Source organism: Recurvomyces mirabilis (genome assembly GCF_035927965.1).
Source record: "Recurvomyces mirabilis strain CCFEE 5264 chromosome Unknown scaffold_18, whole genome shotgun sequence".
Lineage (NCBI taxonomy): Eukaryota > Fungi > Ascomycota > Dothideomycetes > Mycosphaerellales > Teratosphaeriaceae > Recurvomyces > Recurvomyces mirabilis.
In genome coordinates this window covers 266995-281256 of record NW_027041952.1, presented here as the reverse complement: position 1 = coordinate 281256, position 14262 = coordinate 266995, and the positions used below count along the sequence as shown (strand labels likewise).

The 14262-nt window shown below is 52.7% G+C and overlaps 7 protein-coding genes across 7 annotated transcripts; 3 read left to right on the top strand and 4 right to left on the bottom strand.

Moving 5' to 3' along the window:
- Positions 1 to 236: 236 nt before the first annotated feature.
- LTS14_006888 (uncharacterized protein) lies at positions 237 to 1162 on the bottom strand (the record flags this gene model as incomplete). The annotated part of the gene is made up of 2 exons (XM_064839581.1): positions 237 to 322; positions 391 to 1162. 2 exons carry the CDS (start codon positions 1160 to 1162, stop codon positions 237 to 239), a joined length of 858 nt encoding a protein of 285 aa, XP_064692824.1.
- A 1418-nt stretch (positions 1163 to 2580) lies between these two features.
- Positions 2581 to 4930, bottom strand: LTS14_006887 (uncharacterized protein; the record flags this gene model as incomplete). The annotated part of the gene is made up of 2 exons (XM_064839580.1): positions 2581 to 2955; positions 3011 to 4930. 2 exons carry the CDS (start codon positions 4928 to 4930, stop codon positions 2581 to 2583), a joined length of 2295 nt encoding a protein of 764 aa, XP_064692823.1.
- Positions 4931 to 5797: 867 nt separating this feature from the next.
- LTS14_006886 (uncharacterized protein) lies at positions 5798 to 7069 on the top strand (the record flags this gene model as incomplete). The annotated part of the gene is made up of 1 exon (XM_064839579.1): positions 5798 to 7069. The coding sequence occupies one exon, from the start codon at positions 5798 to 5800 to the stop codon at positions 7067 to 7069; it is 1272 nt and encodes a 423-aa protein (XP_064692822.1).
- A 430-nt stretch (positions 7070 to 7499) lies between these two features.
- On the top strand, positions 7500 to 9263 carry LTS14_006885 (uncharacterized protein; the record flags this gene model as incomplete). The annotated part of the gene is made up of 1 exon (XM_064839578.1): positions 7500 to 9263. The coding sequence occupies one exon, from the start codon at positions 7500 to 7502 to the stop codon at positions 9261 to 9263; it is 1764 nt and encodes a 587-aa protein (XP_064692821.1).
- Positions 9264 to 9435: 172 nt separating this feature from the next.
- ERG4 (C-24(28) sterol reductase) lies at positions 9436 to 11081 on the bottom strand (the record flags this gene model as incomplete). Its single annotated transcript, XM_064839577.1, has 2 exons — positions 9436 to 9447; positions 9501 to 11081. The coding sequence occupies 2 exons, from the start codon at positions 11079 to 11081 to the stop codon at positions 9436 to 9438; spliced, it is 1593 nt and encodes a 530-aa protein (XP_064692820.1).
- A 634-nt stretch (positions 11082 to 11715) lies between these two features.
- On the top strand, positions 11716 to 12729 carry LTS14_006883 (uncharacterized protein; the record flags this gene model as incomplete). Its single annotated transcript, XM_064839576.1, has 1 exon — positions 11716 to 12729. The coding sequence occupies one exon, from the start codon at positions 11716 to 11718 to the stop codon at positions 12727 to 12729; it is 1014 nt and encodes a 337-aa protein (XP_064692819.1).
- Positions 12730 to 12764: 35 nt separating this feature from the next.
- LTS14_006882 (uncharacterized protein) lies at positions 12765 to 13849 on the bottom strand (the record flags this gene model as incomplete). Its single annotated transcript, XM_064839575.1, has 2 exons — positions 12765 to 13175; positions 13241 to 13849. The coding sequence occupies 2 exons, from the start codon at positions 13847 to 13849 to the stop codon at positions 12765 to 12767; spliced, it is 1020 nt and encodes a 339-aa protein (XP_064692818.1).
- Between the last annotated feature and the right edge of the window lie 413 nt (positions 13850 to 14262).

Genomic DNA, 14262 nt, shown 5'->3' with positions numbered 1-14262 from the left:
GGAGGGGTCATGAGTCAGCCGAGCGGTGATGAAATGGGATCCCCGACGACACCTCGTCAACTCACATCCTGCGACTCAATAACATCAACAGCGCAAAGACTCACTTCTACCTTGCAACAGCGCCGAAAATACTGGCGGTGGAGCCATGCGCACACCGCTGTAAGCGGGCGACTCCGGTGAGAACGCTACTGGTACAGATATACATTGATTTCATGCTCTTGTCAAGCTCGCCTATCTCATATGTTACTCGCAAATCCTGACCCTCGAATATCCTTCTGACCTTCAAAGAGCTGATTGCTGGGTCTCAGTCTCAACGAAGAAACTGTTACCAAAGACCAAGTCGCTAATGAACAGTCGCTTCTGGAAGATCACTAATGGTAAACACCACACACGGCTCCGAAGTCCGTCCCGGTTGCCAGATCTTAATTGACGCCAGGTGTCTAGTCTGCCCAAGTCCTTTCTTATGCTCTAACAGAAAACATGCCACATCCACTCCACTGGACGATCCGAGCACGACATTGAAGACCATCGAGCCTGGCTTGAGTTCTGCTGCTACAGAGAAGTCCACTGGCCAACTCTCGTCCCGACTTCTGACCTTGAGGTTACGGAGTAACGCACCGGTGGATCTCGGCTCCAGATCTTGCATCTCGGTGAATAAGATATGTCTCACATGCTGCGAGTCCAGGCCTTGCTCTTTGCATAGGGTACTGTAGGTGAGCCATGCAACTTCGGACCAGTGTGGCGAGGGAGCTACTTTGTCTTTTGAGATGCCGATCTTCCTGGCCATGAAGGTTGGAGAGTAAATGCCCTCGGCACGAATCAGACCGTACGCCGGACCATACATCATCTGGTACTCCGCTCCAGTCTTCTGACATGTATGCTCTCCAACTCTAAATTCGCTCAGGTCTTTATTGCGATGACTATTTGAGCCCTGAAACCACGGGACCTGCACGATCGGTTTTGGTTGCGCGGATTCTGTGCCCTTGTTGGCAACAAGTGCTTCCATAGCCCCACCCACGGAGTCAAGGTCCGCTAGTGCCCAGTCGTGCTGCCTTTGACCTGTGACTGGATTGCGGATAGCCCAGCCATACTCATCCATCATAGCATAGGTGTTCCACGTGCTTGGCTTGATATCATCAGCCACCTCCAACGGCTCCAGCATCTTCGTGGACAGTTCGCGGCCTCGTGCCTGAGCCTGAAGGACCACAGCTGATCCGTCATCATTGCCTCGAGCATGGAGGGTCGAGTTCTGCCCCAGTCCATGCAGATCACAGTCTAAATCCAGGAACGCTCCGCGGCATCATGTTATGAGCACAATCATGCGCACAGTCACGCAAAAGCATGCCAAGTATACGGCAAGTGCCAGGCCCAGGGACCAGAGATGTAAGTCTCGTGAAACCCCACGGCCAGATCGAGTAAGCAGTGGTGCATACTCATCATTGTTGTCTGTGTACGCCTCGACATCTCGTTCTAAGCTGGCTGTTGTGGTAGGTATGATGAGGCCCCTTCCTTCGGAACGGTATGGTGGCCCTGGGTGTTGTTGATAGTAGTCTTTGGTCAGTCTTGCTGTAGTGGACGTGTCTGCAGTCTCCCGAGAATGGATTGAAAGACATTCTGAACATGGCATATATACCACGATTAGTCCTGTAGCTTGTGCTGGCCTGCGATGAATCTCATGCCAAGCACATATGGCTACAGCTGACAAGTGTCAGGACCTCCTGGAACGCATATGGTATAGATACCATACAAGACCTCGTGCTAACGAGTGTGCCCTCCGCGCGCCCTCGCGGGACCTGATGGGAACAATGGACTCGAAGATGGTCCATCTGTTCCTCCCACAAAGATCGCTCGCTTGCCCACATAGCATTCACAAAGGTCGTGAATCTGTTTACCTTCGCATACATCTGTTATCCTCAACTCTGGCTCCACCGACAAAGTCAACCCCACCGCAACACCCGGACCTTTGCTCTGCACCTCGCAGATCATGGTCAGACCGGACCCTGTATCGTTACCATATCGTGCCACTTCACAATAACACGAACAGGAACGCCACAGTCAATGTCGTCGCTACCAGGATACTGCCACATGGATGCTGTAAGAACTCGAGACAGCAATCTCGTGCCGCGGGCCGGCACTTCGATCTTCTGAGAAGGGATGTCTGTTCAGTCCTACCCGCGTTCGCCTCGATGTCGTAATCGTTGAAGGTTGCATGGTACTGCAGGTCTCTGTAAGAGGAGAAACTCCGTAAGATATGTTGCATCGCCCCAATTGCCATTTTCGAAATAGCTCTAGGTCCGTAACGGTGTGTTCTTAAGTCTTGGAAATCGGTCGAATGTCTTTTCTCACTCAGTAGTAGTAGTATTACGCGCTATTGTCGTTTCTAGGACTCCACAGAGAGAAGCTGATAGCATATACAACAGAACATGCATGAAGCTAGCATAGCAGTAACTCACACAAGCGTATAGTGTTAGCCATATGCTACGAGTGTATGACAAGAGCATGTCACTAGACTAGCAGATGGTCTAGCATGAAAAGCGTAGTCGGGCTGACTATATCCTCTCGTGCTTCAGAACATGGCAATCACTGACTAGCCGCCCACCCAACGACCCAAGCCAGCGCACTACCCCAATTTATAGCCACTTCGTTTGTACTATAGCTGTTCACATCATCCACATAACACGTCTGTGGCGCGCAGCCTTGCAACACATCATCTGCCGGCGGATCACTTGCAGCTTGGTTTGCGCCGCCAGCCATAGCGCCAGGAGGAGCTTGTGGCACTCGTGGGTCGAGCTCGTGGGCATAGAGGCGGGAGTGTACATTCTGAGTGTCCTTGGTGCCGTAACCGCGAATGTATGATTGTGCTAAGGCGTTGCGACCAAGGACGTAGTCGATTGCGGAGAGCGCGGCAGAACGGTAGGTTGCATTGCCAGTGAGGTCAGCAGCTGTGGCAACGATCTGGAAGCATGCCATCAGTAGTGCTTGAGGTTGGTAGTCTTATGAGAGAGCTTACCTGAACATTGTTGAGAGCATTGCTGTTCGAGCCCCACTGGTAGCTTGTTAGAAGGACATCATAGCCATTACTACTGTTCTGCTGTACAGCTAGCAGCATATCTGCGGCATCCATTACGGACTGCACGATAGCGGAATGGTTTGAGATGTTACTTGGAACGGTCGCGAGGTCCAGGCGGCCTAGAGCAGCGACAGAAGGCCAGCCGAAACCTGATGGGATGGAGAAGGCTGTCGATACATTTGCTGTATGATAGGGATTCGCAGTCAAGTCGCCCAGGTATTGCAGGCCGCCTGTCGTCAAGTAGAGCTCTGCTGCTGCCCAGTAGAACTCGTCCGAGACATCGTTATCGCTGTACGCACCACCACCGAGATCCCAGTCTGTGCCCGGTGCAAGAATGGCAGGATGTTTCAGAGCTGCAGCATAGGCGGTTTGTGCTGCATTGAGCGCTTTTCTCGCGAATGCAGCATCAAATGGCTTGAACAAGCGTGCAGCCATCGCAGCAGCAGCAGCAAGATTGAGCGCCGCGGCGGTGGAAGGTCGGTGCAGCTCACGCCGTTTCGGATCCTGTGACGGATCTGTTGGAAGAGGAGTCCACTGGTTGTCGTGCATCTTGTGATGAGCCAGACCAGACATATCAATGTAGCTGCCGTTGAATAGCTGGGGAGTCGAATTGTACGGGACTTGCATCTTCATCAAGAACTCGACTTCCCATCTCGCCTCATCTAAGATATCTGGGACCCCATTATTGCGTTCTGGAATGCGCAAAGAGCCGTCTCCCAGCTGTGCACTGCCATTCTTGACTCCGTAGTGTAGGGATCGCTCGTACTGCATCAAAAGCTGCGCAGCTGAGATACCACCGTTGACGACATATTTGCCTTGATCACCAGCATCGTACCATCCTCGTGTGACATCAAGTGTATAGTTACAAGTCCATGGCTCGAGATATGCGATCAATGAGTCGTGGACAGCCTGGCACGGAACTACGACATCGCCTAGATTTGGCAGAATCTGAACGTGACCAGCAGCACGGGCATACTGGGATCCGACTAGGTCACTATCGATGGCGATCCCGCTGCGCTGCTGGTAGAAGAAGCGAAGAGAGTCCTGTCTGAGGTTATTGTAGAGTGTCGAAGAGATTGCGAAGGGAAGACTCGTCGCGCTGCCAACCGACAGGGTATAGCTATCCCCCTCGGTGGCGAAGGAGCTGAAGTCGACGATGCTGACTGTCTGATTTGACGCATCGTCCTTGCCTCGGTAGGTTGTCTGGCCAGTCGCACACGCATCTCCTGCAGCATTGTACAGTGACCACTGCTCGGACGCTGTCGTGTTAGTCACGACAGTGGCAAGCTTTGGGCCACTCGGCAAGTAGCCAAGCTGATTGACTTTAATCGCAGGCCCGTAGTCCTGTCTGATTCCACTACGGTCGATCCGCTTCATAGACACAGAGCCAATGCAAACAGTTGCTGCTGAAGGAGCTCCTCCAAGTATGAACTCGAGAGTGGCATTAGGCGCCTGGTTGGCAGGAGAGAATGTCATGCTGAATGGATACGATGAAGTCGTCAATGCAGCTGCCATGTTGAGATTCGGGTCGAGTGACGGATCGGGTGTTTGTATCAGGATGTCGTAGCCGATGGAGGACATTGCGGTGAAATTGAGAGTGTAGACGTCGTTCTTGGTCTCTAAGAAGTTGTAGGTCGTCTTCAAGAAGCTGCTGTTCCCTTTGGCTCCAGCAGGTACATTGACACAGTACATTCCATTGATGATAGTGCCTGGTGGACTCGAATCCCAACCAGTCGTTCCATTGACGAAGTCACCATTCTCGACAATCTGTGGTGAGCCTGGGATCGGTGGCTTCGTTACTTGAGCGGTCGTCGAGAACGCGAAGGCTACAGTCGCTAAGAGAAGACTACGGCTTGTCATGGCGGCCATTGGAGATGCGAGATCGTGGAAAATGCGAGAGAAATGTCAACTCATGGACTTCCTGAATCTTTGACAGTTGTGGACACAAGCTCATGTTGATCTCTGCAACACGGCACGAGAATGGTGCAGCGATGAACGCATGATGAGCATACTTGCAGCGGAAGATGCGCATTCAAAGCATATACACATCATTGTCCATCTTTGACACGGTTGTGTGCGGAGGTGAAGAGAATAGGCAGGAAGACCGGCCCGTCACGGCCATTGACCTGCCTTGTGAGGCCAATGAGTGGGCCCTTCTCTTTTGACAGCATTATGTCAACATTCCTTGTGCTGGGCGTGTTGACTCTCGTAGATGGATCGCATGCCCGTGATGCGCTCATGATGGATCTGGCTTTTGCAGAAGACGAAGGAGAGGCACTGGTGCTCAGCACGAGATTCGGCTAGCGATACGAAGAATTTTTCGTTACATTCTTTACGCAGTAGGGGGTGGCATCACTAGCTGCGATAGCTTAGGAGACTTTTCACGAAGCACTCAGCAGCTGGGCCGGATCCATATGGTACCTGTATCGTTCAGCTGCGGCTACTCTACATCGACAGCTGTTTTCGCCTGATTGCCAAGATGACTTCTGCTAGCGATAGTTCTAGGGCAATGGACAAAATCTCCGTGCATAGTGATGCAGCGCCGAAACAGATGCCATGATAAGAAGACCTTCAAAACTGGTCGCGGGTGATACGCTGAGTGAGACCGCAAAGTAAATCTAACCGAGTACGCACAAGACGAGCTCGATGTTGGTCATATGTCCATACTGATAATCTCAGCGTGGACGTCAAGCACACCGACATGGACGCAAGATCCCGTTTCGTATCATGCGCCTCCAAGCCCAGGCGATGGCATTACCCATCCAACCCAAGCTATGCAAAGAGGCCAGGCATAGCTGTCGTCTTGTCGCGCAACTTGACAATGTGGGTCCTCATGTGACGTGGTCCGAACTCTGGCCGAGATATGCGACGCATTGTGCTGCCGCGGCGAACGAAGCGGTAGCCGCCCTGACAAAGGCTCTCGAGTACAATAGAGGACAGCGGACTGCTGCGGATTTGGCTGTCGCCGCCTTGGCCTCTCACGGGACTGCCATCAGGCCGCTCCAAACAGACCTCAAGAGGTCTGAATGCCAAGAAACCCTCGACAGTGCTGTTGTATGTACAGCTGCTTTGGCCATCTTCCAGATCGTCATGAACGATAATAGCAAAGGCAGACGAGCGAACACTTTTGCTCACTGGGCTGGGATGCATGCCATTACACAGGCGAAGCAAAGCAACCGCGAAGAAAGCGAAATTGTGCGTGCAATACTGTATAGCTTCTCGGACGGCCTTTCTGGTCTCGCTGTGCTGCGCGGGACGTCTTTGTGCATGGAGAAGCAAGATTGGGCGAATATGCAGCCCGCGTCACTACATCCTGTGCAGAGCGATGTGCTCAAGTTTCGGACGACCGAATACCATCTTCAGCTGCAGCTGCCTCGTCTCCTGTGCGAGACCAGAACGATCCGAGAAAAGGATGCGATCACGTCCCAAAGTTTGAATGCAATCCTCGAGCTTGCTCTCAAATTGTATCAGGCGTCTGAAGACGAGGCCGAAACTGCAGTACTACGTCGTGCTGCCGTTGTAGGAGCGGCGGAAGACTCCATTGTGCCATTCATCCTCAGATTTGCGACCAAGGACGATCTGCTAGTTGCGCTGATATACTGGCATACTCGATTGGTAATAATCAACTGTTGTCTCCGAATCGTGCAGGAAGGGCACTTGATTCAAGCTGTAGATGAGGCACGATTGCAGTCTGATCGAGATCGAACATACATGAACGTACTGATGTCCAGGGAGCACGCAGCCTCGACGAATTCATTCGCAGCTGCGATCGTAGCGAAGGGCTTCACACAAGGTTGGCAGCATCTGAGATCATGCGAAACCTGGCGTGGCTTACGATGCGGCATTGTGATCGACTGGATACTGCCACGCATGGCTTCACCATCGCTTGCATATCTTGAGGCGCCTGTGCTCACGGTAGCTCAACTTGATCTAGCAGCCGATATGCTCCAGGGTGGTCCACTTTACGACTTTCTGGCCTCAGATAGGCTACCGATATGAGCAGCTCGAGTGCTAGGACATGGCTCCTGATCCTGCCACGAACCTACGTCAGACACCCAACATGCGGCTGTTGATTCTCACGAATACATTGGCAGCTGCTTGTAAAGCCAGTGGTAAATGGGGTTTGGACTAACGCCTCTCAGAGCTGGTAAAGGTCATACGTGCACTATCAACACTCGTCGACCGACCATACTTCTGTGGGAAAAGACCTTATATGTGTAGACTCGCTCCGATCGACAGTTTAGAAGTAGAGCTACTATGAGCATTGTCTGTGAATATCGTACATGAAGACAACGGCAGCTTGGCATGTCCACTAGCACTTGCCTATTCGGGAGCAACTGGGGCTGAACATGAATCTTGTCGAGCTCATATCGACCCTAACACGATTAACATTCTTGACTTGTGCCGAGAGGCGAACGTGCGAATCGTAATGGTCGTGTTCTTCTTCTTGCTTCTGTTCCCGGCTCTTCTGTCGCCAGGCCAAGTCCTGCAGACTGCTTTGATGGGTACTCCAGCGATCTCGATAACATTCACACCGGTACTGGATGGAACCCAGACACCTCGTCTGAATGTTGCTCTCCTGCTACATACGCCAGTCACGTCGCCGAACAATTTCCTGATCGAACTACCCATTGCGATCGGCAATGTGCCTACACAAGCATACAACACCACCAACCCGATCCTGGCTGAGGATGACCTTGGCAATCTCGAGCTCATGTTCAAAGACGATCCAGAACGTCAACTTCGTCGATGGCATGCAACACGCCCAATTACCGGCAACGTCAGACTGGCATTCGTAGCGATCCCTCGAGTCGTGGACAACGACACGCCCATAGGACCTCGACTTGATCTACGTGCTTTTGGTAACGGCCTTCTCGGTGCCGGATTGTCTGTACTACCTCTTCCACCGGACGTAGACAGCACCTACCGCATCGGACTATGCTGGGACCTTAGCCACACCGCACGCAAGACGATCTTCGCCTCATCCTTCGGCGAGAACGACTGCGAAGAGCTCAACGACAAACTTCAAGCACTGCAAATGCTAGTCTTTGCTGTTGGTAACAGTCTCCAGCGCCATCCAGCCAAGAGCACAAGTCCAGACTTCGCCCTCTTTTACTTCCGCCAATCGGGTCATATCGTTCCCTTCGATGTCCCGACCTTATCACACTACATCCGCAGCCTTCATACCCATTTCTCAGCCTTCTTCACGCCTTCAATAAGGGAACCATACCATGTGTTCCTTCGCCCTTCGCCTCGAGCTTTTGGAGGTGCCGGCTTTAAACGAGGCTTCATGCTCGAGTACCACGAGAAAGTCGACGTGACCACCTTAGAGCTTCAAGATCTGCTAGCCCATGAGATCGTACACAATTGGCCAATAATGGATTTCAGCCAGAACGAATCGCTCTCTGCTATAGATGCCAAAGCAGAGAATACGTGGTTCAATGAAGGCATCGCTACGTACTATGCGACCTTCCTACCTTTCCGCCTTGGGCTGGAGAGCAGGGAAGACTTCGTGGCGAAAGTGAATCGTGCTCTTCAGGCGTACTACACCAGTCCAGCTCGTCACCTCAGCAATGTAGAGGCGGCGAAAGTGATGTGGGCGAACGCTGATGCCCAGAGGTTGCCTTATTTTCGAAGTACAGTATACTTCATCCGACTAGCGTATCTCCTACACGAGGAGCGTGCAGTCTCCGGAAGGGGAGCAACTCTAGATGGCCTCGTTCGAAAGCTGCTGGATCGTCGTCGACATGGCCTTCAACATGACTTGACCATATGGCAGAGTCTCGTAAGCCATGAGCTAGGAGCTGGCATTGCACAGCAAGAATACGCCGCAATGACGTCCGGTGGACCAGACATGCTAGTCCCACAAGCACGCAGCCTAGAGTATGTTGATCTACAGCTCGGGGCCAAACAGCAAGAAGAGCTCCAGCTAGGCTTCGCCACATCGTCCTTCAACAGCCACATCATCACAGATCTCCTCCCTGACTCTCGAGCACAAGAAGCCCGCATCCGGGAGGGCGACCAGATCGTGGAGGCAAAGACGATGTACTGGCAAGTAGCGGATGACCTCGGTCGAAACATGACTCTGCTACTTCGCCATACGGGTCATGCCGACGTCTTCAATATCAGCTACTGGCCACGTGCAAAGCAGAAGCTCCAGAGCTGGCAGGTCCTTGATCGGAAACCAACGTGAGACAGCAGATCGTATGTGGTATGGGAATTGCTTGCAAGAGAGTTAGGGCACATCAGTATGAACATTTATACAGCATCGTAGCGTTCGCAAACAGATGCACAGCGTGTGGGTATCGGGCTCAAGCACTATACCGCTTTGAGGCAAGAATGCACCTTCAAACAGTGGAAGCCGCTCAGATAACGTACTGCGAGTTGGGTCAGCACAATCGCAAGGCACAGGCACGAGAAGTAGACTCACGGGAATAAACAAATACGGCGTCCTCCGCTCATACTCCAACCACGCCTCACCGTACTTCTCTCTACACCTCTGAATATCCCTGAAAGCCCGGTGAATAATCATGAGCACAAAGAAAACCGGGTAGAACCACGGGAATGGAGACTTGAATCCCGTGATCAGGCCCCAGGTAGTGGCGAAGTAGACATCGCAGGTATAGTGGATCTTGCGAGCATATCCATACCATCCATCCACCAAGATCGAGTCGCCAGATTCCGTCTTGATGTGTTTTGGGTTCTTGACTTCTTTCCAGGGTAGAGTAGGGAAGGACTTGCGTTCGGTCTGGTAGCCGCGTTCGCGAGCGCGGAACATGGCCTTTTGGCTCTGACTGGTGTCCCACACGAAGTAGACGAAGAGGTAGGAAATATACAGCAGAACCAAAAAGGGCTTGGACCAGGCGTATTCGCTCGGGTCGTGGTTGGCGAGGTAGATGGTGCAGTGGCAGTAGCTCAACGGTACACCAGCCAGATTCCAGAAGATGAGCATGAAGCCCCATTTCTCGTAGTACATGTCCCAGGTCATGACGATCATTTCTTCGCCCTTGCAGCAGGCGTTGGCGTAGAGGAAGTGGGCCATGAGAAGGAATCCAACTTCGCCGGTTACGTAGCCGTACAGTTCGTATTGTCGGGCCGCGGCGCTAAGTGTGATCAGGAAGAGAATAAACCAGGGGAGGCGGACCTCGAAGAACATCTTGAAGTCGAGCCAGCCGAACATGCGCGGATTGAGCTCGGCGCCCATGAAGAAGTCGTAGACGGGATAGCCGGTCATGCGATGTTGGGCGCCGCGGGAGAGAGCGGAGAAGTAGGCTACTACGGACATTCCGAAGCCGGTGATGATGGCTACGCTCATCAGGGGCCCAAACTCATCCATGAGAGTGTAGAGCTTGAAGAGTCCCGTGAAATGTAGAACGCCAGCTAGAATGATGGTGAGGTAGAAGCTGAAAACGCCGTTGCAGTAGTAGCGGAGCTGTTTACCACCTTCGTGCGGGAGAGGCTTGCCGGTAGCGTAGACGCCGGGAAGAGTTAGGTATAGGACTCCCTGGCCGACGAGGAAAACCCAGTAGATTGCCCAGGCTTTCGTGTGAGGAAAGGCGCCCGTGTAGACGAGATGTGCCATGTGACTGGCGAATTTCGACCAGGACATGCTGGGCTCGGAAGGGAATTTACCGTCGTAGTAGGTCGCTCCAATCCACATATACCACATGAGCGTCGGGAAGCCGAGCATCATAGCCGTCACACCGAAGCTGCCGCCGAAGTCGAAGGTAGGGTTCAGGTCGATCTTGGGATCTGAACCCTCAGCCCAGCCGTCCACTACTCGCGGTGCCGCGCTGCCGATGACATGGCCATTGAGTCCATTGACGTGGCCATTGGTGCCCTTGTCCAGATCATTCTTCGCTGCTTGCTGCTCCGATCGATCAATCTTGACTTCCGGGTCGACGCCAGTAGTATATGCTCCGTCGAGTGGTGACGAGGAGCGATCTCCATTGACTTCAGACTTTCGTGAGCGTCCCTTGGTGCCCGGTGTTTCAACGAAGCCTTCGGGCATCGATTTGCTATGCGACGTTGTCAGTTCGCCGTCTCTGACGCGTCTGAAGAAGCAGTAGTGTAGCCATACCGAGGCGTACGCCCAGTCTGGGAGCGTGTGACCGTCATGCTGGTAGCTACGACCTGAGGATTGTCGCAGTGGAGTCTGGCGAAAACACAAATCAATGGCTCGCGCGTAGAACCGACAGCAGAAGAGACTATGCCAACAAGGAAGCAAAACAGCGATAATTGACGCGATCGGGGGGAAGTCGATCAACAGTAAAATAATCCTAGGGCCGTTATTGCCAAGCTCTCTTCCGGACCTGCCGGCGCCGACCGCAGCTTAAGGACGCCACTATCGTTTACCAAGAACATTTGAATCCTGCATCTGCTCGACAACGATGACTGTGATGACTGTGCGTCGAGCCGGAGACCACAATGATTGTTACCGCAGTAGACCGGTGAATAGAATGCCTGACAACGTGCATGAGAGCCGCGCCAAGCTCGTAACAATGAGCGTTAAGCAAAAAATAGACGACAAGCTTCGACGTCACTCAATGCAGGTACAGTACAGAGCTAGATGAACATCTTCCGTCATGACAATGTGCACTGAACACCCCCATATCAGGAGTGGTATAGTCAAAAGACCAACGACCATGAGCATAGACAGCGCCATCCTCAATCTCCTCAAGCTAGATCCTAGCAATGTCACCGCCTCAGGCGGAGTGGGTGGCGGCACGTCTTCTGCCTCAACCTCCAGCATGACTGTAAAAGGCTCAGATGGTACGACAACGAAGTACTTCATCAAGACTGGCAAAGGCAAAGCAGCCGAAGTCATGTTCGCAGGGGAGCATCAGTCCCTCACAGCGATTCGCGACATCGTGCCAACCCTCTGTCCGAGATCCTACGGCCATGGCAAGCTCGCAGATACACCAAACAAAGCATTTCTGGTCACAGACTTCCTAGATCTCTCGGGTCGGGGCAGCTTAGTCTCGAGCAACACGAATGTCACGACACTCGCCCAGAAACTGGCTAAACTGCACACCACACCAGCACCTATACCGGAGGGCAACGAGAAACCACAATTTGGCTTTCCGGTACCTACTTGTTGTGGCGATACACAGCAGGATAATACCTTCTGCTCGTCATGGGAGGATTTCTACGCCAATCACCGAATACGCTTCATTGTCGCGCGGTCCAGGAACTCGAACGGTACGGACAAGCAACTTGAGGACATGGTTGAGGATACTTGCACGAAAGTGGTACCACAACTCATCGGCGACAAGCATCTCAACAATGGCAGAGGTGTCACCCCAGTTGTAGTTCATGGCGATCTCTGGTCGGGAAATGCTTCGATGGGAAGACTACCTGGTATGACAGGCCCGGAGGACATCATCTACGATTCTTCCGCAGTCTATGCACATTCTGAGTTCGAGCTGGGCATCATGAAGATGTTTGGTGGCTTCGGCGGTGGCTTCTTGAAGGAATATCATCGGCTTGTCCCAAAGACAGAACCAGTCGATGAGTACGATGATAGAGTGGCATTGTACGAGCTGTACCATCATCTCAACCACTATGCCATGTTTGGTGGCGGGTACAGAAGCGGTGCGATGAGGATTATGAAAGATCTTGATGCCAAATATGGGGTTGGTGACAAGAGCGTATTATGACGCTTGAATCATCCGTGCGCACCGCGATGAGCCCTCTACGGACCAAGAATAGTACGCACAATACACGTATCGCCGTTATCAGGACAAACATTCGTCCGATTCAACTGCTTGTCCTCTGGCCCCGTTGGTCCACCTTGGTACTTCTGCGTCCCGCTAATGCCGAAAATCGTCGTCTGTCTCGGATCAGAATTGGGATACTGCTGGTCGCCCCAGTGGCCATTGAAGTACAACCAGTTCACTGGTGTGCTACTGTCATAAGCCGCGAAGGTGTTGCTACCGGCATTGTAGCTGTAGTAGTAGGCCGAGAGAGTGGGATCCCACATTGATCCTTTGTCGGTGTGGTCCTCGACCGGCCCTTCCGGCAGATTGACGTTGGGGATCGTGTGGTCGTGGGTTCCGGTGATCGCATAGTTTGCGTGGCTACCATTGGCGGAGAAGACGATTGGCTACGATATTACCAGTCAGTATCCCGGCAGTGTCATGCACAGCACCCGGGGAATAGTGAGCTTACCCTCACACCACTCTTCTGCACAGTCGCATACGTGAACGCCTCGCCATTCGCATGCTGACTGTACCAGATAGCTTGCGGCATCCCGTTCTGGAATCGGATCATATTGTGCTCCCAATCACCCACATGGTCGCCGATGATGAAGCTGAAGTAGTCGCCGCCATAGTTAAAAGCGTAGAAGTACATGTAGAAAGCATCTACTAATCCAGAGCCGTGATCATTGACAATGATCGCACAGGATACGGCTCCATTGGTCTTCCCGCTCGCATCGGGCTTAACACCATTGAGCCAGGATGGATTTTTGCTGATGTCGTCTTTGGACGTAAGGTAGACATTTGTACCGCCTAGGTTATTGAGGGTGTTCAAGTTGTTCAACGTCAGAGGGTTGGGAGCTCCAGAGACAGTGGCGAAGTTCACTTCTGGCTGGGTGTGGCTGAGCTGGGCGCCGATATCAGATGGGAAGTATGGGTCGCTGGAGTCAAGGTAGACAATCGGAGCGTATGTGAGGACATAGGCTGGAACTCCAGAAGGCGCTTGGCGAGAAGCAAGTGGTGCCGAGAAGACTGCTGGTGCGAGTGCCGCCAGCGCGAGGAGAGTTCTGGTGGTTGACATCATTCTGTATGCTGTCTTGTCCCTACAAACACAACGAGACGCGTTCGTAGATACTACCGAATCGCGAAGAGCGTGGAAGCTGCTGAGGGAGCGTATACCTACTTATACCAACACCAGAGTTGTCCTCAAACCATGTACAAGTACAGGAGACAGTCTAGAGTGACCTGGGACGGTGATATAGCTCATTGTCGCAAGGATCGACGACACTGTCGACTATCCCACCTTCCCTCTGAAGCGCTGGCTGACCATTCGGACGTCGTACATGCCACGACGATCAGGCACGAAGTACAAGCGTGAGAAACTTGCAAATGGCGTAAAGTGTTGTAGAGGCACGTTCGTAAGGAGAAGTTCTGATTGGCGCGCATGAGATCTGGGAGCTCAAGCCTTCGGTCTGTGATGGGACGGATCGGAGA